The sequence below is a fragment of the Saccharomyces mikatae genome (genome assembly GCF_947241705.1).
Source record: "Saccharomyces mikatae IFO 1815 strain IFO1815 genome assembly, chromosome: 11".
Taxonomy (NCBI): Eukaryota; Fungi; Ascomycota; class Saccharomycetes; order Saccharomycetales; family Saccharomycetaceae; genus Saccharomyces; species Saccharomyces mikatae.
Window position 1 is genome coordinate 115,702 of NC_079266.1, and position 25,935 is coordinate 141,636.

General features: G+C 38.0%; 11 protein-coding genes across 11 annotated transcripts; 5 read left to right on the forward strand and 6 right to left on the reverse strand.

Moving 5' to 3' along the window:
- Positions 1–433: 433 nt before the first annotated feature.
- LST4 (Lst4p) lies at positions 434–2,917 on the reverse strand (the record flags this gene model as incomplete). Its single annotated transcript, XM_056223730.1, has 1 exon — positions 434–2,917. One exon carries the CDS (start codon positions 2,915–2,917, stop codon positions 434–436), a length of 2,484 nt encoding a protein of 827 aa, XP_056077719.1.
- Positions 2,918–3,717: 800 nt separating this feature from the next.
- Positions 3,718–5,202, forward strand: ZRT3 (Zn(2+) transporter ZRT3; the record flags this gene model as incomplete). Its single annotated transcript, XM_056223732.1, has 1 exon — positions 3,718–5,202. One exon carries the CDS (start codon positions 3,718–3,720, stop codon positions 5,200–5,202), a length of 1,485 nt encoding a protein of 494 aa, XP_056077720.1.
- Positions 5,203–5,276: 74 nt separating this feature from the next.
- Positions 5,277–7,136, reverse strand: TPO5 (Tpo5p; the record flags this gene model as incomplete). The annotated part of the gene is made up of 1 exon (XM_056223733.1): positions 5,277–7,136. The coding sequence occupies one exon, from the start codon at positions 7,134–7,136 to the stop codon at positions 5,277–5,279; it is 1,860 nt and encodes a 619-aa protein (XP_056077721.1).
- A 273-nt stretch (positions 7,137–7,409) lies between these two features.
- Positions 7,410–10,442, forward strand: SNU114 (U5 snRNP GTPase SNU114; the record flags this gene model as incomplete). Its single annotated transcript, XM_056223734.1, has 1 exon — positions 7,410–10,442. The coding sequence occupies one exon, from the start codon at positions 7,410–7,412 to the stop codon at positions 10,440–10,442; it is 3,033 nt and encodes a 1,010-aa protein (XP_056077722.1).
- Positions 10,443–10,663: 221 nt separating this feature from the next.
- Positions 10,664–11,920, forward strand: EBP2 (Ebp2p; the record flags this gene model as incomplete). Its single annotated transcript, XM_056223735.1, has 1 exon — positions 10,664–11,920. The coding sequence occupies one exon, from the start codon at positions 10,664–10,666 to the stop codon at positions 11,918–11,920; it is 1,257 nt and encodes a 418-aa protein (XP_056077723.1).
- Positions 11,921–12,351: 431 nt separating this feature from the next.
- NNK1 (protein kinase NNK1) lies at positions 12,352–15,135 on the forward strand (the record flags this gene model as incomplete). Its single annotated transcript, XM_056223736.1, has 1 exon — positions 12,352–15,135. The coding sequence occupies one exon, from the start codon at positions 12,352–12,354 to the stop codon at positions 15,133–15,135; it is 2,784 nt and encodes a 927-aa protein (XP_056077724.1).
- Positions 15,136–15,561: 426 nt separating this feature from the next.
- MRPL38 (mitochondrial 54S ribosomal protein uL14m) lies at positions 15,562–15,978 on the forward strand (the record flags this gene model as incomplete). The annotated part of the gene is made up of 1 exon (XM_056223737.1): positions 15,562–15,978. One exon carries the CDS (start codon positions 15,562–15,564, stop codon positions 15,976–15,978), a length of 417 nt encoding a protein of 138 aa, XP_056077725.1.
- A 234-nt stretch (positions 15,979–16,212) lies between these two features.
- Positions 16,213–18,390, reverse strand: KKQ8 (putative serine/threonine protein kinase KKQ8; the record flags this gene model as incomplete). Its single annotated transcript, XM_056223738.1, has 1 exon — positions 16,213–18,390. One exon carries the CDS (start codon positions 18,388–18,390, stop codon positions 16,213–16,215), a length of 2,178 nt encoding a protein of 725 aa, XP_056077726.1.
- A 253-nt stretch (positions 18,391–18,643) lies between these two features.
- Positions 18,644–19,054, reverse strand: MRP49 (mitochondrial 54S ribosomal protein mL61; the record flags this gene model as incomplete). Its single annotated transcript, XM_056223739.1, has 1 exon — positions 18,644–19,054. One exon carries the CDS (start codon positions 19,052–19,054, stop codon positions 18,644–18,646), a length of 411 nt encoding a protein of 136 aa, XP_056077727.1.
- A 496-nt stretch (positions 19,055–19,550) lies between these two features.
- On the reverse strand, positions 19,551–20,744 carry TPK3 (cAMP-dependent protein kinase catalytic subunit TPK3; the record flags this gene model as incomplete). Its single annotated transcript, XM_056223740.1, has 1 exon — positions 19,551–20,744. One exon carries the CDS (start codon positions 20,742–20,744, stop codon positions 19,551–19,553), a length of 1,194 nt encoding a protein of 397 aa, XP_056077728.1.
- A 2,315-nt stretch (positions 20,745–23,059) lies between these two features.
- Positions 23,060–25,819, reverse strand: MCD4 (mannose-ethanolamine phosphotransferase MCD4; the record flags this gene model as incomplete). Its single annotated transcript, XM_056223741.1, has 1 exon — positions 23,060–25,819. The coding sequence occupies one exon, from the start codon at positions 25,817–25,819 to the stop codon at positions 23,060–23,062; it is 2,760 nt and encodes a 919-aa protein (XP_056077729.1).
- Between the last annotated feature and the right edge of the window lie 116 nt (positions 25,820–25,935).

The following is a 25,935-nucleotide window of genomic DNA, read 5'->3' on the forward strand; positions in this document are numbered from 1 at the left end:
TTCTATGTTTAGAAGTTGTGATAGGTTTAAACATATGTTAGAATGGTTACCACTGAAGTGATAAGTGATAAGTTACATCGTGCAGCGTTTTCTTTCTGTAATTACTGCTTCATCGAAAGCGCTCCTCGCCATTGATTATAGGCAACTGCAATAGGGTACCAAGGCTTGCTTGATGAGCTTACTATATTAAAGAAGGTTCCTGATAACTACAATCACAGTAAGTATAAAAAAAAATAATGTATTAGATGTTCATTTTCATAACGAGAATGTTCATGGAAAGCCAATAATTCAAGGTTGCATAGTGCACAGATCGCTTATGTACTGAAAAGAAAATAATAAATGAATAAGAAATCATATATAAAGAAAAAAACAGATATCGTACTCCTCTTAGGTAAATCGGAATATATTAAACATACAATGACGAAAAAAACCGCTAACCTGTATTACAATAATGAACAAGAGATGAAAAAATGTGTAACGCTTCTGAATCACGGAGATCACCATTAATTCCATTATCATCATATAGCATCATTGCATTCTTTATACTACTTTCCACGAAATTAACACAATCTTCTAAACTATTACTCAACTTGCCGATTTTACCACAGGAAAAGATTTTCTTGGTTTTCTGTTTTAACACATATTTCCTTTTTCCAGTAAAGTTTTCACCATAAATATCATGGCTATTATTGTTACCATTACCGGCAAACTCTCTTTTCAATGCAACATCCCTAATATCCCTCGAGCGTAATGAAACCAGTAAACTTCTCGTGTAATCCGTCCTTAGCAGGTCAATCTTCATGGAATTTGTTATTCTGCTCTCTGATTCTTGACCGACAGGACATGCTTGCAATTGGAAAAAGTTACTGAAATGTGTTAGGTACATTGTATACTTGGGCAATAATTCTAAGGGTTTGTCCATTAAATCATCACCAATGTTAGAATCAGTAGTCAGAATATCTGCATATGAAGAATTACCAGGAAAAATTTCGTAGGTGGAATCTAGGTCACTCAAGGAAGGCAGACATATTTTTTCAAATGCCTCATCCAATAGCTTATCTTGAGAAATCCTCTGACAATCTCTCTTCAGGTCAACATTCTTGAGCGGAAACTTATATGAAATATTCTTTATCAAGGGAGGTGCATGAGATGCATCTCCAACATTCGGAGAGCCTGGTGTCCCCATCCAAGGATATTCGTCATATTCGCTGATTGATGGTGATTGTTGCGGGGTTGTTAAGGATAGCCTAGATGTTGCTTGTTGCAATGAGGAGGAACTTGAAGTTCTCTGTAAATTACCATTCGTTGTTTGTAGCCTTTCCCATGACTCGTTATGTTTTAGAGAAGGGCTTGGCTGAAAGAATTGAGAGAGTGTCGGTCTTTTATTGAACCAAGATCCATAAGAACCAGGTTGGCTTGAAATAGAAGACGATAAATAATGTAATGAACTGCTCCCACTTTTGAAGGAAGATGGCTGAATGACTTCAGCCAAAGACTCGTTTGAAGATACTGAAACCGAGGTATTTGAGTTTCTCCGATTAGGTATTTGCCACCCTTTCCTTAAAGAATGGTAATTGGGAGATCCAAAGTTATTAGGATTGGCATTACTATTGTAAATATTATGGCTACCGTTGTTTTCTGCGCGACCTACAAGATTGTCATTTGAAGTTAAAGTACTTAATTCTGTCTCGGATCTGTTGGCAAAATTGTTATTAGATTTATCTCTTGATACAGCGGATGAATTTGACCTCATGTTTTCCTGGCGTATTGTTATTTGTCCTTTGTACTTTGGTTCTAATAAGGCCGATAAGATAAAGAGTAACTTGTTGGCAACCACCATGTTTCCTGAGAGAATGACGATCTTAGATGTCTTCAATTCCTTCATAGTGTATCTGTAATCGGAAATAACCATTGCCATTAGGAGAGGAAGAAATCCTAATTTGGGACCATCTTTGATTTCAATCCAATTAAATATGCTTTTGAACCAAACGTGAACAAACTCTTTGAATGTCTCAGGGTAGAGGAAAAGTCTGGGGATCTCGGACATAGAACGTAAACATGGAATAACTCTTTTCTGTAAGGTTTGAACCATAATTTCAATTTCTTTTGGATAGTGTGTCTTGATATCTATATTTGACAGTTTTATAACCGAATTATTACCGTAATTACCAGTGTTTTCTTGCATAGTACGGTTTATAGTCAGGAAGTTAAGGAGCATTTTTTGAGTTTGGGTCAACCATGATGAAATACAAGACCACGACTCTGCGACCACGGGCAACAAGATCTTGGGTATGCACAAGCTGACCGCAATACGGTTGTATTGATGTGTATAATAGAATATTCTTGTTATAAGTACCAAATCCGAGTTGGGAATGGTCCTTATTTTGTCACACTGCGTCAAATCCGAAGACCTCACAGGAGAACCAAATATATACTCCTTCAACTCACTCGGCCTTATTTGCTCCATCGAATTGGAGGCTTTTGACGTGGTGTAATCAAAAATATCACGGTAATTGTTCCTACACGCCATTTGACCGGCTTCCTCAATGATTAAAACCCTAAACGCATACGTCTTTTCATTGATGGAGGTGATCTTCTCTGAGTTGAGAACCCCGTTTTCCTGCAGTGAATCAATGGGTCGACTATACGGAATGTCCCTAGAGCCAAAAAGCTTTAGTTTTAAATCATCTGATATGTGATCTAAAATGGGCGGGGAAGTTGTGGAAAGCATTTCTGAATGCTTTTCCACATTGACTGCGGTATCCAAAAGAGCACCAACAGCGGTCTTGGTAGTTCCTGTGTTCGCCGCTTTACAATACACAGGGACATTGGGCACTACCGAGGAATAATCGGAATGCTGAGGATTTTTATCGGAGACAGAAGATCTAGTCTTATTTTTCAGTAAATTACCTAACATTTAAGCTCACCTTCTTCACCTTCACTACAAGGCCGCCCTACAAAACAGTTTTAATGCGCAAACGGTACTGGAGGCTCTCACAAACGGGGTTTAAGACGCTCCACTCACTTCCCCTCCTTTCTTTATATCCTGGTACCAACGAAAGCTAGTCGCAAAACGTCACACACTAAAGCAGATCAATCAATCAGTCCTGAGAGCCTGCTTTGTTCAAACCATCCACTAGGAAAACCACGCACGTCTACCCAAAAATAGAGACAACTGACAAACAAACAAATAATAATTTCTACCCACTAATGCAAAGACAGACACTCACGTATTAACGACTTTTAGATACAACTCACTTGTCCTCTACTCTTCAAGCACCACCACTAAACCTCTCTCTTCTCACCACATTCATCAAACAAAAAAATGTTGTAATGATTACTTAATGATGAAAGGTAAGCTCCGTGCACCACACTCGCCTTAGATTTGACACATGTTTAACCTGAAATTGAGGATAATACATTACAGAAAGCATCGCATGACCCACTGCCCACCCATTTTCCAGCAACTCGATGATACTATGGGTCCTCGTAGTCGATGAATTGCTCAAACGTTGCCTTTCTCTCAAATACGCACCTTTAAAGCAGCTCCGTGGATTGTGATAACTACCTTAACGGTGATGGACTTTTTCCAATAATATGAATGATGCTTCTACTCACTGGTATTATATTTATGCGCAGCACTGGACAATTTCAGTAACTGATGGTTAGTGTATCCCACTATTGGTGAGGTACTATAGTAGAGAAAATTAAAGAACAATGGAAAGAATTCCCAGGTGGCTGCTATTTTCTATAATATCGTCGGTACTATGTATACTGGGGGCCCTGTGTGTGCCGTTGTTATCGGTTGCGTTTGATAGCAAGCGGAATAGTCAATCTAAGTTGGTCAACTACGGCCTTTCTTTAAGTGCAGGGTCTATGATCACTACATCACTATATATGTTGTTGCCTCGAATCGAAAAATCAAACCGATTCAAGGTATTTCCCGGGTTGCTTCTGGGTATTTGTCTCAGTTTTTTCCTAAACTACCTTGTTCATGCTTTCGCCAGCGAGTCGTTGGTACACTGTGCTGATAAGTCTGATCATAACCCCGATTCTCATATACATGCACAGTCACTCTCTCACTCACATTCGCATCTTGACAATGATCATGACTTGGAGAGTTCCCGCTCTGAACATGAGTATTTGACCTCTTCGAGTGTTTCTGAAAATGACCCACTAGTTTCAAAGGACAGCCGTAGGCCGCAAATAAAAAAGAAGGTGTCCTTGATTGACTTGCTAACGAGAAGGAAATCGGAAGGTGAGTGCTGCGATTTGGACAAGTGCACACCGCTCTTACAATCAGAGCAACCAGAATATATTGCATGTGTTCCACCAGTTATAAAATCTTCTCAAAGTGAAAGAAATGTACCACACAGGTGTGAAGGGGTTGATGATAACTCACAGTTCGATAATAAGGATCACCGTGGTCTTGTCTGTATGGAAAATAATGTTGGATACGATCTAGAAAATCTATCGTTGTACCGTAGAAATTTTCTTTCGAGCCGTCATCATAGTACCTGTGAATCTACTGGAAATTATGGTTCCAATCAACTGTCACACTCTTCAGCATCATCTTTGGAAAATGATACAGCTGAGAATCGAACCTCATTGACAGAAACACAGTGCCATTCAGAAAATGGTTCTTTGTACCGTCACCATCACCACTTAGAGACTCCATTTTCTAAATTGTTGTCTATTGGTATGCAAACTTGTCTAGTTCTTGCATTGCACAAATTCCCGGAAGGGTTCATCATTTTCTACACTAATAGATCAGACTCGTCGAAGTCCTTAGGGTTTTCCATTTTTTTAAGTTTAACAATTCATAACTTCGTCGAGGGGTTTGCAATGACTTTACCATTCTACACTGCTTTTGAATCTAAATGGGTCGCTATCTTAATAACCACTGTTCTTGGCGGTGGTTCTCAACCATTGGGTGCGTTGATAGGTTATTTCATCTTCAGGGGCAGTACTCCTAGGGAAGACGAACCTAATATGGATCTTTTACTAAGCATCACCGCAGGGTTTCTATTGGTAATCGGTTTGCAGATGTTCCAAACTGGTATCGGGTTTAGCGATGGACACCACCATCATCAAGGAGAAGGTGATAAAGAAATGAAACAATCACATAGTTCTGGTACGACTTGTTTGAAATGGTGCTGCACCGGTGTTTTGCTAATTCTAGCCAGTGCCCTATTCACTTGATAAATTAAGTACACGTATATTTTTTTTTCTATGTAAACCGTTCTCCACCTAAATATAATGGTCGATGATCGTGATTATATATCATCATGCCTACAATCATCAGCAAGATCAAAACCTTGTACTTCTTTATAATACTCATCACTGTATTCGGCTATGACATTCTCTTCATTTTCTTCGAAGGGATTCTCATAACTACTTCTAGGACGAGGTTTATTTAGGCTTTCTTCTGAGATGTCTTCTACGGATTCTTTCACTGTCGCTTCAGAGTTCAGAGTATGCTCAACGTTACTATTCTCCAGTTCAAAAACAGTTTCTTCCGGATCACTGGGAATTGGAGCTTTAATGTCATCTGCCAAAGGCAACCTGAAATTGTACTTCCCCCATTTGAAGTAAAGACCAGTAATAACCAAAATACAGAATATATAGACCACTAAGGCATAGTTCATCGTTTTAAATGTTACAGGTAATTGTGTTGGTAAACAAACTGAAACCATAGACAGCAATAACCACACGATAGAAACGATGTTGATGAACCAACCAAATTTATACCTGATTTTCACTGGCGCACTTCGAATGGCTCTTCTTCTCGTAAACAACACCAAAACCAACGGAATAAAAGTTGCAGAACAAAGGCATAGTACTGCAGCCCCTATAAAAGCATTAAATGCAGCCGTTGAAATCAATGCAAGTAGTCCTAGGAAGTATGATATTATCATACTCAATATCACAGAATTCTTTGGAACTTTTGACTGTGAATCTGGCTCCACATAAGTCCATTTATCATAATATGGTATAGCCTGATCACGACTAAAACTATAAACAGCACGAGATGACGTAGTAATCGAGCCAATTCCAGAGAATAACAAATTTCCTAAAATTAAGAGTACCAAAAAAAATGATAGAACCACCGAATCGGTTGACTTTGTAAAAATGTTCACAATTGGCAGAACCTTATGGTTTGTAAAAAGTAAATCATTATCAGGAAGAATTATCATTATTGGTATAAGAAAGATTACTCCAGAGAACGCAGATAATAATACCGCATTGGACATACCACGCGGAATATCTCTCTCAGGAACTTTAACTTCATCAGCTAAAGCAGGTAGCATACTGAACCCTTGTAATGTGAAATTGGATTGTTGAAATCCAATGATGAAGGAAATAAATGCACTTTTGTACCCAGACAGATTGTTGTCAAAGTGAAATAGTGCGTATTTCAAAGACCTAAACTTACCTTTGTGGAATACCAGTAGAAGAATATCGATAAATATAATGGCATATATGATCCAATAAACGCACACTTTGTTTATTATTTCAATGAACCTTGCGAATTTCAAATTCACAAGACCTACAGCAGTCACCACCAGGTAGAACACAATGACTGTGTAAAAAATCAAATGTGCTTCAGATATTAGATCAGAGTTTGTCATCAAAATCAAAGAAATAGTTAACTGAGCACCTGCAAAAGTAATACTGGTGCTCATTGTCCAATTCCCTATGAGCATTAACCAACCAGTGTACCATGAACATACCAATTTCAGGGTTTCTGGGGCCAACATGGCACTACCAACGTGTAGTTCCATTGGAAATTTAGAAACAATCTCACCAAGAGAAAGTGAAGAGAACCATATACACACACCACTAATTAAGAAACCTAACATTATAGTGAAAGGGCCACCATTAATCAGGCCTATAGCCATACTAGTGCACATTCCTAGCACCGGACTCATTAATCCTAAACCGAGTCCGACAATAGAACTCCTTGACAGTAGGGATTTATCCAACACTTGATCATAATTGAAATGCTCTGCCTCTTCGTTATGTTGGTTGTCATCCTCATGAACAATGGTGTGCAAGTTATCAAATATATCATTCGGATCGAAATGGGCAATATTCTCTCTTATATTATCAGCCAGTAGTGTATACTCTGGCATTTTCCATTTATCTAGCTTAATTCTATAGTTCAATCACAGACAAATGCTCAGAGCGGTATTCTTAATAGAAGTAATATTTTGCTCTTTCCGGTTATCCTTATATGATGATTACTTATTGTTAAAGCCTCATTGCGGAAATTTTAATGCCGGAAAGGCCTGAAAAATTTCAATAGTGGCAGAAAACAAGGCTTTGTAATATTATTCACCAACGGCTGAAGGTAGTTTATTGATTTCTCTACAAGAGCTGTATACAACAGTGACGAATCTAACAAGATGGAAGGCGATGATTTATTTGACGAATTTGGGAATCTAGTAGGAGTTAATCCTTTGGATTCTGATGAAGAAGAAGAAGAAGTACTAGATGAGCAGGAGCTATACGAAACAGATATAACTGGGGAAAGCGGTGACAAGAATGGAATTAAGGCCAATCCATTTATTTCAGTAGGAAATGACAAGGGAGTTGGGACAGACTTAGGATACCCCTATGGCAAGGGAGTGGAAGTATTAATAGAAACCGAGAACACGCAGTCAGTAAAGACTCCATTGGTAAAGCCAGTAGCGGAGCGAAGTAAGTTACAAGAACATACAATTTTTACACAGTTAAAGAAAAATATTCCGAAAACCAAATACAACCGGGATTATATGCTGTCAATGACAGATATCCCAGAAAGAATAATAAATGTTGGCGTAATTGGACCCCTCCATTCAGGTAAGACCTCTCTTATGGATCTTCTAATAATTGATTCGCACAAACGCATCCCAGATATGTCTAAGAATACGGAACTTGGATGGAAACCATTAAGATATATGGATAATATGAAGCAAGAAATAGATCGGGGAATCTCCATCAAACTTAATGGTTCCACTCTACTTTGCACCAATTTAGAATCCAAGTCTAACATAATAAACTTTCTGGATGCTCCAGGGCATACCAATTTTATCGATGAAACGGCTGTCGCATTTGCTGCCAGTGATTTGGCTTTAATTGTGATAGATGTTGTAGAAGGTGTTACTTCTGTAGTGGAGCAACTAATAAAACAAAGTATTAGAAATAAATTAGCGATGTGTTTTGTTATCAATAAACTCGACAGGCTGATTTTAGATCTGAAGTTACCGCCAATGGACGCATATTTTAAGTTGAATCACATAATTAAAGACATTAATTCATTCACCAAGGGGCAGGTATTTTCACCGGCATACAATAATATAATTTTTGCTTCGGCAAAACTGGGCTTCACCTTTACTGTCAAGGAATTTGTAGCTTATAACTACTCGCATTCAATTCCTCCTTCTAAAATAGATGATTTTATCACACGGCTGTGGGGTAGCGTTTACTTTCATAAGGGCAACTTTCAGTCAAAACCATTTGATAGTGTGGAAGGGTACCCAACTTTTGTTGAGTTTATTCTCAATCCGATCTACAAGATATTCTCCTATGCTCTGTCCATGGAAAAAGATAAGTTAAAAAATCTATTGAGGAACAGTTTTAGGATTAATCTAAGGCATGAAGTCCTCAAGTATGATCCACAACCTTTTTTGAAACATGTTTTACAACTAATCTTTAAGGAACAGACTGGTCTTGTGGATTCCATAACAAGATGTTACGAGCCACTTACATTGACTGACAATAAGGTAAACCAACTTTCAAGTCCGGGCAAACATACTTCGAAAGACATTCTATGGGCTCATGTGTTGAAGACTTTGGATTATGGTGGAACAGAATGGTCCCTTGTTCGCATATATTCTGGCCTTCTGAAGAGAGGTGACAAAGTGCGTATACTAGATACGTCGCAATCTGAGTCCCGCCAAAAAAGAGCGATTATTAATAATACAGAGATAGAAAGTTTCGACAAAGAGGAGGATGGTGATGATGACGAAACACCTATGTGTACGGTTGAAGAAATTGGCTTATTAGGTGGTAGGTATGTCTATCCGCTTAGTAAAGCGCACAAAGGACAGATAGTATTGGTAAAAGGTATTTCCAGTGCATATATTAAATCTGCTACGTTGTATTCTGTGAAGAATAAGGAAGATATGAAGACACTAAAGTACTTTAGACCCTTGGATTATATCACTGAGGCAGTTTTCAAGATTGTTCTTCAGCCCTTGCTGCCAAAAGAATTGCCGAAGTTATTGCATGGCCTTAACAAAGTCACTAAGTACTACCCAGGCGTTGTTGTCAAAGTCGAGGAATCGGGAGAACACGTGATATTAGGGAATGGGGAGTTATACATGGATTGCTTACTATATGATTTGAGGACAAGGTATGCAGATATAGAGATCAAAATATCAGATCCTTTAACTGTTTTTTCGGAAAGTTGCTCAAATGAATCATTTGCCTCGATACCCGTAAACAATTCCATATCGCGCCTGAATGACGAAAGCTCGCTAGGTCTAGCGATTAGTGTTACTGCCGAACCACTGGATTTTAAAATGATCCAGGACTTGAGCAAGAACGTGTTAGGGAAGGGCCAAAACTATTTGAATATAGATGAAATAATAGACAACCCAAGAAAACTATCTAAGATACTGAGAACAGAGTATGGATGGGATTCGTTGGCATCAAGAAACGTTTGGTCATTCTATAATGGGAATGTGTTAATTAATGACACTTTGCCAGGTGAAGTCAGCCCAGAATTACTATCCGAATATAAACAACAAATTATACAAGGATTTTACTGGGCTGTGAAAGAGGGTCCATTGGCAGAAGAGCCAATTTACGGCGTACAGTATAAGTTGTTATCAATCACAATACCTTCCGATACAAACATCGACGTTATAAAAAGTCAAATCATTCCATTAATGAGAAAAGCCTGTTATGTTGGTTTGTTAACGGCGACGCCAGCATTGCTGGAGCCTGTTTATGAAGTTAACATTACGGTTCATGCTCCGTTACTACCAATAGTAGAAGAGCTCGTCAAAAAAAGACGCGGCAGCAGGATATATAAGACAATAAAAGTGGTGGGGACGCCGTTGATGGAGATTCGTGGACAGATCCCAGTTATCGAATCTCCAGGGTTCGAAATAGATTTGAGATTATGTACGAACGGCCTTGGTATGTGTCAGTTGTACTTTTGGCACAAGATCTGGAGAAAAGTGCCTGGCGATGTTTTGGATAAAGATGCCTTTATTCCGAAGTTGAAAGCAGCACCTGTCAATAGTTTAAGCCGTGATTTTGTGATGAAAACAAGAAGGCGGAAGGGTATTTCTACAGGTGGATTTATGTCGAATGATGGCCCGACGTTAGAAAAGTATATAAGCGCTGAGCTATTTGTTCAATTGAGAGAAAACGGCCTGATACCATAGACTTCTAGTGTATTTAAAAAGTATGCACGATGTATAGATTATAGTTTTATCAGCGACTCTTAGTATATAAGTTTCGTAACTAGTGATTGTCATGCCCATCGGAAAGCTGAAAATTTTTTATTTTCTGCCTAAATACAGATGAGATGAGCTTTACTAAATTCCATCCTACTGAGTAGTCGAATAATAACAAAGCATAGATCGTCGAACAGCAGTATATAAAAATGGCAAAAGGTTTTAAATTGAAGGAGTTGCTTTCGCACCAAAAGGACATTGAAAAAGCTGACAGGCTCCAAAATGATCTAAAGAAAAAAAAATCCCAGGATTTGAAGAAAGAGGAACCAACCGTTGTTTCAGCCACTGATTTGAAAAAGCTGGAGGAGCAAAACAAGCAGGCAAATAGTAACAAAGATGTTGCTTCTAATGTGGAAGAATATCAGAGCCAGGCCATGTCTAAAAAAGAGAGAAGAAAATTAAAGAAAGAATTAAAAAAGATGCAAGAAGACGAAGCTGCAAAGACTCAAAAGGATGAGTCCGGAGCCGAGGAAGACGAAGAAGCTAACGATGAGGATAGAAGGCTGGATCTTGAAAAATTGGCCAAGAGTGATTCTGAGTCTGATAACGAGTCTGGGGAGGACCAGGATGCTGATGTAGTTGCCGAAGAAGAAATTAAGGAAGAGGAGGAAGAAGAGGAAGAAGAGGAACAGGAACAGGATGTTCCGTTGTCCGATGTAGAATTCGATTCTGATGCCGATGTTGTCCCACATCATAAACTAACCATCAACAACACCAAAGCCATGAAGCATGCCTTGGAAAGGGTACAATTGCCCTGGAAAAAACATTCTTTCCAAGAGCATCAGAGTGTCATGTCTGAAACAAATACGGATGAACAGATCAAGGACATATACGATGATACCGAGAGGGAGTTAGCATTTTACAAGCAATCATTAGACGCTGTCTTAGTGGCACGCGACGAGTTAAAACGACTAAAAGTATCCTTTAAAAGACCGTTGGATTATTTTGCTGAGATGGTTAAAAGTGATGAACACATGGATAAGATCAAGGGTAAGCTAATCGAAGAAGCCAGTGATAAGAAGGCACGTGAAGAAGCTAGAAGACAGCGACAATTAAAGAAATTTGGTAAGCAAGTCCAAAATGCTACTTTGCAGAAACGTCAATTGGAAAAGAGAGAAACATTGGACAAGATCAAGTCTTTGAAAAACAAAAGAAAGCATAACGAGATCGACCACTCCGAGTTTAACGTAGGTGTAGAAGAAGAAGTGGAAGGAAAAAGGTCTGACAGAACCAGACCTAACGGAAAGAGAGCTGCGAAGAATGCCAAATATGGACAAGGTGGTATGAAGAGATTCAAGAGAAAGAACGATGCTTACTCTTCTGCTGATGTTTCTGGATATTCCTCCAGAAAAATGAAAGGTAAGGCCAATAGACCTGGGAAAAGTAGACGTACTAGAAGATTCTAAGCTCAATGTGTTGACAAGGACATTGTGTAACTTCTGAACGGTGAGTATTTAACACTACCTATCATCTCTTTGTATACTAATATAGAATAGAATTAAAGCAAAAGAAGCCCTGGAAGCCGGTTTCCAGCCCTGTAAAAGTGGCGGGAAACCAACTAGGAAGACCTTTTTTTCTTTTCTCAATACCCTAATCCCGGCGTTAATATTATTGTCCGGAGTGAAAAGGCCCCCGGAACTTTGTGTATGGCGTTGCGAACTCCCTGAGTGTGGGGAACAGATTAGATAATAGATTCAACAACAACTAGCAGTAGAGGGGATCTTACATTCTCTCTGAGTCATCGGAGAAGGGAGCAAGAGGATATACGAACAGCAAGAGTCGTTATTGTTTAAGGAACGAAGGAAGTCTCTTCAACAAGAATAGTCTGAACGAACGAATGTTTACGTCACAGCGACAGCTTCGACAAAGCGGGAGTCCGATATCATCATCACAGTCATCACAGCGTTCTTCTGGCAAGGCGTCGCCAATATGTGGCTCTCCGGCGTCAAATCACAGTTATGGAAGGGACTTACAGGGCTTAGTAGGAATTGATATACCTGCAAGTGAGTCCGCGTTTAACAGGGTTAACAGCAGCGATACCCTCTATTTTAGGCCCAAGAAGATTTATAAGATGGAACATGAACACCCGTCACGGTCTACTCTAGTACAGCTTCATACGAGATCACAGCCGGACGATGCCGCCAGTAATCAGATGAAACCTGAAGACGGACCTAGGGGCATGGAGTTGGCAGATTCCTGTGGCAAACAGTCTTTATACACTATGGGGGCCGAGTACGTTCCAGATTTAGACTTCACTAAGCTAGTAAAGGATTGGCAGAAGTCAAGTGACGATTTGTATGAGTTCAGAAGTAGCGCTACTTCGCAGGTGGAAATCAAAGACAATAGTAAAACCAACTACGAACTGTGGAGCTCACCGGATGCAATGTTAAGCCAAAACAAACTTCGAAGAAACAGTTTCTTACAAGATAATAGTGATTCATTGAGTACGGAAGACTCTCTTTTATCAAGGGATTTGCATTCTAAGGTCAAACCTATCCCTCTACCTAGAAGCGGTCAACCAATATTTACGCCTCTCTCCAATTTAGAGGCGGAAAGACGGTCCTCGTATACAACTAGTAGTAACAATAATAGCATAACACAAAATAATAAATTTTCCCTCGCCAAGTTAAAGAATTCGCTTCCGATCCAAAGCTCTGCAGTTCCCGCTTCCTTTGACTCGAATGCTTCATCACTAAACTTTCTTCCGACTACGACATTATCAACTTTATCAGAACTACAAATAAGCCCCAATGATATGATGGATTTAATTCAGAAACTTCCCAGAAACTTTTTAAATTTGCCGTACTCTCAAAGGAAAAAAGTCATTATTGAGCATGCACCCTATCAAGACTACAGAGCTATGATGTCATTGGTTAAAAAATTCATGTTGACATCTTCTAGAAGCAATTTTTCTCTTTCTGGCTTCGCCAATAATGCTTCGGTTACAGACACGGCAATTAATGATAATAACATCAATAATAGAAATACATCCAATATTAGCAACGATAACTACTTAAATGGGCGTCAGCTTCAAAGATCTAGGCACGGCTCCATTGCGTCTCAATTTTTAAGCTCTTTTTCACCTTCCATGACGTCAATAGCTAAAATGAACTCAAACCCCTTGGGTGGGAGCGCTGGTGGTAGTGTAAGACCGGACGATAAAGGTATGGAAATATTAGGCCATCGTTTGGGTAAGATCATAGGTTTTGGAGCATGGGGGATCATACGTGAATGTTTTGATACCGAGACAGGTGTAAGTAGAGTGATAAAAATTGTGAAGTTTAAAGGACACCAAAATATTAAGAAGCATGTATTGAGAGAAGTGGCTATATGGAGAACTTTGAAGCATAATAGAATACTACCGCTTTTGGATTGGAAGCTAATTGAAGACTATGCAATGTACTGTTTAACCGAAAGGATTAACGATGGTACCTTGTACGACTTGGTAATATCTTGGGATGAATCGAAACGCTCTAAAATACCATTTGCAGAGAGATGTAGAATGACCATATTTTTAAGTATACAGCTAATCTCCGCTTTGAAGTACATGCATTCCAAGAGCATTGTTCATGGTGATATAAAACTAGAAAACTGTCTTTTACAAAAAGAGCAAAAAAAATCGGATTGGAAGGCTTTTCTATGTGATTTTGGGATGAGCTGTCATTTCGATGAGAAACATCTTTATCGCGACGATATTTCTGATGAAAATATCAATAGTGGTAATAGATTCAGCAAAAGAAAAAATGGTAAACAAACAGATTTGGTAAAGTATCCCACAACAAATTTTTTACCTGATGAGTTAGGCAACGATTTTGATGTGTGCGACTTAAAATATCAATTTGGGCACCGACAGCATCAGTCCTTTACCCCGAAAGGAATGGTTAGTTCCAGTTCCCACTCACTGAAGCATCTCAATCAACCACCTTCATCATCATCTTCTAATTTGTTTCACAAACCAGCCTCTCAGCCTCAGCCACAACACCGGAGCCCCTTTCACGAGAGGCATAAGACTACTGTTTTGCCAAATTTGGGACCCGAACCTTCTAAATATATTGGATCTTTACCTTACGCTTCCCCAGAACTTTTGAAATATTCGGATACAAGACGTTCAAGATCGATCGAAATGCATATTTATGATTCACCGGATTCTTCACAATCAGAAATTAGTGCAGTATCATCATCTTCCTCTAATTTATCTTCTATATCATCCTCCGCAGACGCACCTGTAGTCACCAAATCTGGAGCAACTGTAAATTCACCATCTAATTTCTCAACGGACTTACCATGTATTATCTCTCCATTAGGACCAGCGTCTGATATATGGGCCTTGGGAGTAATGCTATATACCATGTTAGTAGGAAAATTACCTTTCAATCATGAGTTCGAACCGAGGTTACGCTCTCTGATTAAAGCAGGCGATTTTGACCGATTCTCTTTAGCACAAGTCTGCAAATTTGACAGAAAACGTAAGGAAGATATGATTGGTCAAGGCCTGTATGATACAGTTATTGGATGTTTGACTATCGATTTGGACAAGAGATGGAAACTTGAAAAAATAGATGAGGTTCTCAAAAAGGAAATGGAACTAAGCGCGACCAATATTGGTGAAAAAGGCATATGACTTATGACTTATGATTTACGATTGATGATATTGATTTGCATTAAGAAAAACATATGAAGTTTGTTCTTTGTACTTCCCATTCTCACTTCTTTATAAATTGTAACGAACTCACTTATTATTATAAAAAAATACGTAGATAACTAAATGCAGTAATGTCAGTTAATAGGATATCTAATATTGATTGCTTCTTAGTGCCTTGATCAGTCATTTAGTAATATTTATTGTGTTTCGTGTAACATGCGCAACTTTTCTAGGATTTTAGACGGCTTTTTAAGCGTTTCATTAAAACGACAGATTGAAGAAAAGGCACTACCAGTAGGGGCCAAATAATCTTCGAAGTGTGGGTATTAACATAGCCAATTTGAAGAACGGTAACTAACCAACTTTTTGAGATTGAAAAGAAAGTCATATTTTTGACATTGCAACATGATTTTTCTCAAATCTGTTATAAAAGTAATCGATAACTCAGGAGCGCAATTAGCTGAGTGTATTAAAGTAATAAGAAAAGGTTCTCCTAAGAGCCCAGCAATTGTAGGAGACAGAATAGTCTGTGTTATTCAAAAAGCAAAACCCTTAACTCAAAACATCACAGGAACAGCCAATACGAACCGTGTTAAGAAAGGTGATATTTGTCATGCAATTATTGTAAGATCTAAACAGCGCAATATGTGCAGAAAGGATGGCTCTATGATTGCGTTTGGAGACACTGCCTGTGTTTTGATTAATAAGAACACCGGTGAACCTCTAGGGACAAGAATCATGGCCAACGATGGTTGTGTAGATAGAACACTAAAGGACAAGGGATTCAATAAGATATGCTCTTTAGCTAGTAGGGTCATATAAGAATAACATGAAAGAGATCCTTGCCAGTTATTAATGACATAATAAAGGAACCTCAATCTAAAAATAAGGCTCATTTGTCATTATATAATCAATCACCTGTATATAATTCTCAAGTTTAAATATGTGGCTTTTGCTTTGCCAACTCATACACAGCACTACTGAAGTGTTGGTTGTAAAATTACATTATGTGTCATTCTGATGATAACATTCCTGAATATAATGAATACAAAATCCTCATGCAGAGTCATATATTAGACAACAAATCGTTTGCCTCATCCACGGCAAATCTAAAAGTTGGTCGACAGAAATTCTCTTGCTAGGTTCCCATTGAAATATACGATATAGTGCGATTTTTCTATTTGTGGCCAATTCTGAGTTCACGTGCTTTAATTCTTCGAAAATCTTAAATTTACTATCACGCTTCATTTCTTTATAAAACTCATCGTAAGACATGTCTTTTTCTCTCGAAGCTATTTTCCAAAGATAGTGTCCTAATATCATTGTTATATAAACAACGCCACAACTCCAACAGTCAATCAATCTTGGGTCATAATATTCACCATCTACAAACTCCTCTGGGGCTACATATGGTTCTGATCCAATTATACCTTTTTGAGCATGAACTCTCCTTTCCCAAGCAGTTTGAAACACAGAACTCGTACCAAAATCACATATTTTTAATAAACCATGTGGATAAAAGAGAATGTTTTCAGGTTTCAAATCACAATGAGCAATACCGTGATTATGCATAAACTTAACACCGTAAAGTAGTTGTTTCATAAAACAATCGGCTTCTAACGGATGTAATCCGCCTTTTGATTTTGATTTACCAACAAGCATACTATAAAGGTCTCCAGCGGGGCAAAACTCCATGACTTCAATGAATGAAGAACTATCTTCCAAGATATCAAATATTTTCAAAATATTGGGAGCCGGTTTTTTACCATTTTTATGGTAGTGGCTCAACGAATGCCCAATTATGAACTCAGAGGTAATCTTTGTACAAAATTTTTCTAGGTCACTGTCTTGCTTAGGTTTTACTTCTTTCACAGCATAATATATATACTTTTTATCATGGTAGGTATCAAATGAGGGGGAATCCTTGTCAGTTCTGGATCTAGCACACAATTTTACTTCACCATAGGCACCCGCACCGACTACTCCAACGGGATGACCATATTTTTCTTGAAAAGTAGGAGCTTGTTCACTGATAGACTCTTCAGGCTTTAAATTTTTTTCTTGTAGAAAATTCTGTAGACTTTTATGAATTTTGTTTGATAAAGAATTGATTAACTTCAACTCATCACTCCCTAAGGAGGCATCAGGATTGACTATTTTCAAATAATCTTCTTTTTTTTGCGTCAGAGAGCTGCCGTTTCCATCAGCAGAACTTTGACCAGTTATTTTCTCATGAATTGCCTCAGGTTTTTCTTCGGTTGGCAAAAGAGATAATGCATTTTCAATGTCGCATTCACCTTTATGATGTTTGAATAAACCAGAAAGACTAATTCCCAACTTTGGTCTCGATAATGATCCTTGCCGGTGAGTTGACGGGAAGTTGCTCTTCTCCATCTTAGCAATTAGTCCCGATAATTTTATATTATGTTCATGACTTCCGTCTTCGTAAACTTTGAAGCCATCTTGCTCGATTATGCATCTTATTGCCGCATCTGCAAGCTGAGGTAAGCTCTCCAAACTTTTCTCGTCAGGATGTGAACTCCTAATGTATAATCCTTTGTGATGAAATTGCCTTGAGATGTGAGGGTTTGGATAAGAAGTTGCCCTGTGTAAAGCTTCCTTATCGGGATTATCTATAAAATTATACTGGGCCCAGTCTTTGCTCTGAAGTTTTTCTTTTTCTGAGCCCCGATACGGTATAACGTCGTTATCTGAGTCGTCCAACAACGAATCCATGGCCCATTGGCTGCCTGATGAACTTGTCGTTGCGCTTAAACTATCGTTTGAGGAAATGGATGGACTCCTTAAATGTGAACTTTGAGTGCTATGAAGGCCAATTGATTCTAAATTTCTGTTTCCTCGTGATTCATTAATAATTCCTTCCTCTTTGTCGGAAACAGAACGATCTCTGTTGGAGATATCACTAGAACCACTTTCTGTGCGTTTAAAGGTGTGTGGCATATCTGGGGAGTGACACTTTAATGTGTAAGTACGTTGCTGCATTGAGGAGTATTTCGGATTCAACCGCGCAGAAATAGTTGCTCGTCTTAGTGGCTTAGAGCTTCTCTTGGGAGAGGTAGACGACGAACGATAAGGAAGTTGAGTGACATTAGGAGGACTCGAACTTCTTAAATGAGGTGATTTGAAAAGGCATTTAAAGGACTCAGAAAATGACCTGACTCTTCTTGCTATAGGTCTCTGGCGTTTTTTCTCTTCTTGCATCATTATTGACATTGAAAATGTTTTGGGCCGTTATGAAACTGTATAGTCTAATTGGAGTATGAATGAAGTTTCCTTATTTTCTACGACAAATACGCGGAGGGTAAAAAGGGTCCTAAAGGCAGATACTTACTATTCAGTAGTATAATAGTTTGTGTGCTCTAGGTTACGTACTTATGCTACATAAATAAGATGTAAGTTTAATAGTTTCATCAACAAATCAATGGTTTGGTATCTACATGAACAAATTTATCGAAGAAAAACTACTCTACACTACTTTTTGCAATCCAATTCTTACAATCTTATTTTCAGGAAGAGGAGTGTGCTCAATTTTGTTAAGTAGATCTTTCATTATATCCTCGTGCATTTTATTGCGCATATCAATGGTCTCTACAACAGAGCCTTCATGAGATAAAACTTCTAGCATGCAAGGAACGCTTTTCTGCTTGTCTTCATTCTTGATTCTCATCACATCAAATTTCATTTCTGGATTATAAAATTGTAAAGTGGGTAGATAGTTGTGCCAAAAGACCCTAGCGCCCATATGTCCATTGTGGTTTTTCGTCTGAAAAGTCAATCTAAGTCCAGAATACTTCTTCGGATCTACAAGAATCTGCGGTAGCTTAGTAGTGGCGCTAATTTTATTCAAAAATTTCAGTTGCTGCGTAACTTTAGACATTTCCTATTCGTAACAGACTTGTATATGCTCTGCAACTATTCTTTTTGATGAATAACTATGGCCGATTCTTCACTGATATACAGTTTTCCTTAGGCGAAAAGTCATTCGCTCACTTTGAACGTATAAATCTTATAAGAGCGTAAATGGTTAGTTACAATATAGCGTATATAAATATGCTACTTCTTTATCTGCATATGTCTATAATAGATATACATATATATATATATATATATGTGTGTGTGAGTGTGAGTGAGAGAGAGAGAGAGAGAGAGAGAGAGAGAGAGTGTGTGTGTGTGTGTGTGTGTGTGTGTGTGTGTGTGTGTGTCATTTTGTACTGTGACCCTGTTAGATTCCTTAAGAATCTAAACTTTGCCTGCCTCTTGTTCAACCTCGGCTTCCTGTACAAAACGCAAAAGCGCTATATCCAGGGTTTTTTGTGATTTTTCATGTTTTATTTTTCTGTTTTTCTTACTTACAATTATCTTATCGAACACTCTTAAAATTCTTTCATCAGATCGATATATGGATCTTCCCCTTGGATCCCATAGTTGACTTCCTCTTCAGGATATCTGTCAAATTGAGAAGTGTCACCCTGACCCTGTTGAATTGGCGGTTCGTAAGGTGTTTCTATGTACCTGGCTAACAATTTCTCCCATATTACTTCGTTGAACCATGGATGGTTCTTAACGTCTTCACTCCCATTCTGTAGGTTACCCAACCTTTCACATAGGTCTCTGGTTATTAACTTCTTCAATAAATCCTGTGCATCTGGGTGGAAAAACGGCGGGAACTTCAATTCAGCATTAAGTATATTTTCGTAGGTTTTCATGGTGTTAGAATTGTAAAATGGTGTGTATCCGGCAAGCATTTCATATATTAGCACACCAAAACTCCACCAATCTACCGATTTATTATATGGTTTGGTGCTGACCACTTCAGGCGCTATGTAATCTGGAGTACCGCATAATGTGTATGTGACATCGGGAACGTATTTTGCAAATCCGAAGTCAGTTATTTTAATGTGACCATTTTTATCTAGAAGGATATTCTCGGGTTTCAGATCTCTATATATTATATCCTTGCTGTGCAGATACTCCAATGCTAAACAGACCTCCGCGGCATAGAATTTGGCTACTGGGTTAGGAAATCTCTGAGATTTTCGTAATAATGAGAACAATTCTCCACCTTCAACGTAATCCATTACCATGAAAACTTGTTGAGAATCTTGAAATGTCCCCCACATCCTAATGATGAAAGGATGCGAAACAATGGAAAGCATCCGGCGCTCATCATTAGTATGCTCTACTTGCTTCAGCTTTACCACAGTATGTTTTTTCAATGTTTTTAAAGCGTAGAACCTTCCATTGTGATTGGAACGAATGAGATGAACTCTCCCAAATGAGCCAGTACCGAGAGTTCTCAGAATCTGAAAATCACTTAAAGAATACTTACCTGAGGTATCCCTATATTGCAGCATAGGTTTAGACAAAAAATTACCTGTAGTCGCCTCCTCTTTCATCTTTTCCTTGTTTTGTTCATTTAGCGCAACTGGTGTAGTGGAACAACATTCCTCATGCACCGAACGTGCGTTTACGGAAATATCTTGCTCAACGTCATCTGGAGTCGTTTCCGTCTTGGCGGCAATACTTAGTTTCCTGATTTCATTGTTGTTCATGGGATCAACATACATTTTGCGCACGTTTGCTCTTCCTTGTACAACCACCAATAAACAATATTCTCAATGTATTATTCAATGATATACGTGAAACTATTCTATTGTTTAAGAGTGATCGCCACTAAATTCTGTCCGCCAAGTGCACAAGCTTTCTCGTATGTCCACTCACGTTTTTACCGATAGAATTAATAAAGTCAAACAAAAGTTTTAAGATCACCTTGGTAAAAAGTGTCTTTTCTTTCCATATTCTCATTGAGCCACAACTTTATTTTTCAATCACATCGAAGAAATCCCGTAGCTGAAGCAGCGGAAAAAAAATACCGGGAACTGCATAATGAGGCTATTCACCAGAAAACAAGAACTTTGCTGTATGCGTAGAGAACGTCATTAGGGTCTATATATGTATGTAGGGACTTATATGTCTATTGAGTGCTAATAACCATGGCAATATGGATAGAGGTTAGCACATCCTTGTGCAGTCGAGAGTCTTCGAAATATTAACACAATTTTGCGATAATCCGATAATTTATTTTCTTTATTCTTTCTTGAAGAACCCGTACCTGGAACGACTTTTCGAAGAATGGTCCTAGAACGAATGGAGCGGTTGTTCTTCTGGAAAAAAATAAGAAATGAAAGGTCTAGACAGCCAGTAGGTGGAGGTCATCATCGCGACCAAATGCGGGAATGCGACTGCGGTGCATAGGCCCTCGGAATATTGGCCAGCTTCTGCTGTGAAGGGCCGTAATGCCGTCCGATAATATTCAGCCGGTACTTTCTGAAAAGTTAATAAAGTAATTTGGTTTAAGTCTATAACAGTTGAATAATGAAGCGGAAAACACCTGAAATGGATGGCCAGAAGGAGGTATGTTTCTTGCTAAACCTGCAGGGACAAATTTTTGATATAATTTAGGAATAAAGTAAATCATTGCCTGCGTTCGTATGTGTATAAAATAAAAGCTAACTTAAAAGTACTATCCTAACAGTAAAATATCTCTCTCATGATAAGTACCTTTCTATATTAGTCGGAAATAATCATCTGTTTTCTCAATCCTAAAACAATTGCAGTTGGTCTTTTCCTTTCGTTGGTAAAAAGAATTCACTGTTAGACAGAGCTAGCCAAATTAGTAAAGAACTATAAAAATAGTCACATATCATTTAATATTAAACAGCCAATCTTCTAGCGATGAGTAGATCTTTTTGGCTCATAAAGTTGGCATGAACTGTAGATATTTGGCTGCCTCTCCCATTCAGAGATGAGAAATCACGGCCACTTATGAGTTAATATCACGGTACTTTCAAGTGCACATTTCACGGCCAGTATTTTGGTGTTGTTGCAACGCTACCAATGGAAAAGGTTTTTTACATCGCATTCTTACAGCACGACTATGACGAAGCATGCAGTAGTAATGATAAGATTGTGCAAGTTGGTATAAGAGCATTAGCAACCAATTAATCTTGCATTTCGGATAAATAGTTGGCATGAGTAACACTTTATTTTCATTTTATATGTATATATACTGTTTCGTGCCGCTGTATGAATTTACTGTGAGGCTTGCTACTCGTGATGTTTTGCCACTCATTGCTCAGTGCCACTGCACTGAGCATCTGGCTGAAGTCAAGGTTTTATTGTACCATTTCTATCGACTGTGGTAAAAAAATCTTTTTATGTAAACACGCAAATTTGATAGCGTCGATGTTTTCTCATGCAAGGTCAGAGTCATGAACTCCTGTCCTTTTGAAATCTAGCGATATAACAAAGACCGGCTAGATTTGTACTATACGCATGAGTATTGACATGCGTAATCACCACACCATCAACTAACATTTTCATTTGTAATTTGTAATTTGTAATTTGTAATTTGTAATTTGTAATTTGGAGTGTAAGGAACTGAAAACATGAGCTCCGGTTTTGCTAACTTCCGGTGGACTTCAACAATTGAAAACGTCACATTAGTTTATTTTGCACCGAGCTTTCTCTTAACAAAACTCAACAGTTATTGTGCAAATGCATTAGGTATACGTCAATTATCTGATCTTTTATAATAGATTTGATGTCTTGATTCCTCCTCCATTTTCTCAGCAAACTTTGCCTTTTCATATTTTATATCCACTAAGCTAAACTCAAAATGGGTCAGAATGAGGTGACAAAAAACAATGGCATTTTTCGCTTGTGTATTTCTACTCGTACGCACCGACTTACAAGTTGTGTTTGTCATAAAATTGGATTTCCTTTGAAGGCCTTCATAGAATTTATTCAACAGGTAGAATTCCCGCGTCTTTTCCTTAATATACATATAGAAAACTATATACATGGTGATGGATGCGTGAAACTATTGTTTTTTTTTGGCTTTATCCTGTATAATGACATTTTTTAACAACACATGGCCAATGACTTCCAAAATTAACATGAATAAAGATGATAAAATGGCCAAACAGTAGTTGGAAATTGTTATACCGATGTCTAACCATGAACCTTCCGTTCTTAAAAGATAGAAAAAATTCAAGGACAAAATATCACTCATAGAGATGATCAATGATGAAATTGTATAGTCTTTAAAATTTAGTTTCAAATTCAGTATACCTAAGCATGTGGATAGCAGCCCGTAGGGAATTATTAATTTCAACATCAACAATGCACCCATTAGGAAAGGATCAAAAATTGGCAACAATCTACAAACAGACTCTAATGAGAATGAAGAGATAGAAGCGACATTACCAGTTCCAAAGAATGCAACCTGTAGGAGAAAAAATCCGATTACTGAAACCCTTAACACTTGTAACCAATTTTCATCCTTTTTGGTTTTCATTTCCTTGATTTTATCCTCAATTTCAATCCACTGTATCATGTAGGCGGTAAACAAGAAATAGAACAGGGACTCAAATGATATGGTTAAAATAATGAAGGCTGGCGCGAAAGTTAGGTAGATGATCAATAGTCTTATTTTATAATCATTGTTGGGTTTTCTGTAATGTAAAATTGGCATCACAAAGAGGGATACAAAGAATATTATCCATCCAGCAACCTGAGATTCCCTGGGCAATCCTTGTCTTAACTGCAGAGAAGTAACTGAACGATGGGTAACAACCAACATGGCTGCTACTAAGGAGATTTGTATGGTGAATATAGCACGAGTATAGGAATTTATGTTGGGATGTATTTTGTAGAGAGCATAGAAGGCACTAATAATGATTAAAAACCCTGCTAAATGGATTTGGCTCAAGTTTTCAATTTTAACAGCGTCACATAAGGTAAACGCAGATAAGAGTACGCTGGTTATAATCCAACACACATTGACAGCTACTTCTCTTACACCACAAATAAAAGGATAAAATGCCAATAAATTTGTAATTAGTGTGAATGTCCATCTATGGAAAAACCCATAGACAATCCCTTCGTATATTGAAATGATAGAAATTGTAATCAAAATCCTTTTACAAAAAGAAGTACCTTTAAAGAATTCTTTTATACCTGAGCGGAGTACAGATCTATTTGAAAAAATGTAGCTCCAAAAATATAATGGAAAAAGAAGATACATGTAAAAGTTGAAAGGAGAATGTTGGTAAAACAAAATCCAATTCAACACAATTCCTATGCAACTAAATACTGCATGGGTTAATAGCGATGCTTTCTGGTCACCGGTGGAATTCTCTAAAATGAATGATTTCAAAAAAATAATAAAAGAGAAGAAAATCCAGCCAACAAATCCAAACGTAACAATGGTCCTGATGAATCTCCAATTATAGGTTGTCAAATAATACAAACCTTCCAAAGTCGTTTGCATTAGTTCTTCCGTAAGCGTAATCGCTTCTTGTTCTAAATAGTTCTCACCCTCAGATATACGTTGAATTAGGCCTTCTATTTCTTTCAAGTAATGCGAGTGAGACTTCTCGACAAATTTAAAATATTCTTTATAAAAGAATTGGGAGTCAATAACTTCATCTTGCTTGACCAAGTACTGCTCTAGAATACTTCTTGCATTGTTATATAGCGCGGAGAGCTTATCACTTTCTTTGCCGTCGAGATATGCTATTGGTAACTCACCGACCGAATTTTTAGGATAGTTTACACCGATCAGATATGACATTAAGGAAGCAATATCAGCTTGTTTGACATCATTTCTTTTGATGTTAGAAAGCTCCCAATTGTCAGTGTAGTTGTCGAATACAGGAAAAGAATTCTGAACTGGTTTGTTTAAACCTGCACCCCAAGCAACAAGAGGAGTTCTTGTGTTGTTAGGATGACCATCTCCATGTGATCCAAAAGCACTCATACCATGGTCTGCAGTAAAAATAAAAGCAGTTTTGTCGTCAGCAAAAAACTTGTTTACTTTATCTATAAGAATAGGGATTTGGTCATCAATATACTTAACATTGTCATAGTACTCAGCAGAGTATGGTCTATAAGAATGACCTGCAGTATCACAACCGAGTAAATGTAGAAAGAATACGTTACCGTCTTGTCTAATTTCATAATCTAACGTGGAGTTTAGTGTGGAATTGTGGAACAGTTCATTCAAATGTCTGAAGACATAAGCGTCTAGTTCTATAGAAGATTGTGTAAAATCTTCGAAAGTGTGATCATACATCCAGGTATCAACTCTATTTGGGTCACTGGCGCCATCTTTAAACATGGGTAAAATGTCAGGTGAACCAAATGAATATGTGTGAGTGGATTGATTGAAAAAACTGTCAAAATTGACAGGATTTGACTTCCAACCTTTTGTGACAGCACTAACATCTTCGTAAAATCCAGCGATCATAGCGACGTGACCAGGGCGGGATTCGGTGGGCATTCTAGTATGTGAAATACCATACGTGGCGTTGTTCATTACTAAAGATCTAATATATGGTGCCAGAAATTCTGTCTTTCCGGTCACTGGATGAGTAACCTTATCAAAAGTTGTATCCGCACGTAAACCATCCCCGACAATCAGAAACAATCTTTTGGCGGGAGGGTTTGAGGTACTTTGATATGGGCTCATACCATGAACCAATGGAGAAATGAAATAAATATCAAAAATAGACCATAAGTAAAACAAATGAAATAAAACACCAACAGTCAGAAGCGTCGTTCTGGTTTTGTTCCACATTATATGCTGTTTTCTGTGGTGCGAGTTCTTAAAATTCTTCAATGCTCTTCTCGAAAATGGCTTGTTGAATATATACATACGCAAAGGGCTCTTTCTTTACCTTTAAGGTTTTTTTT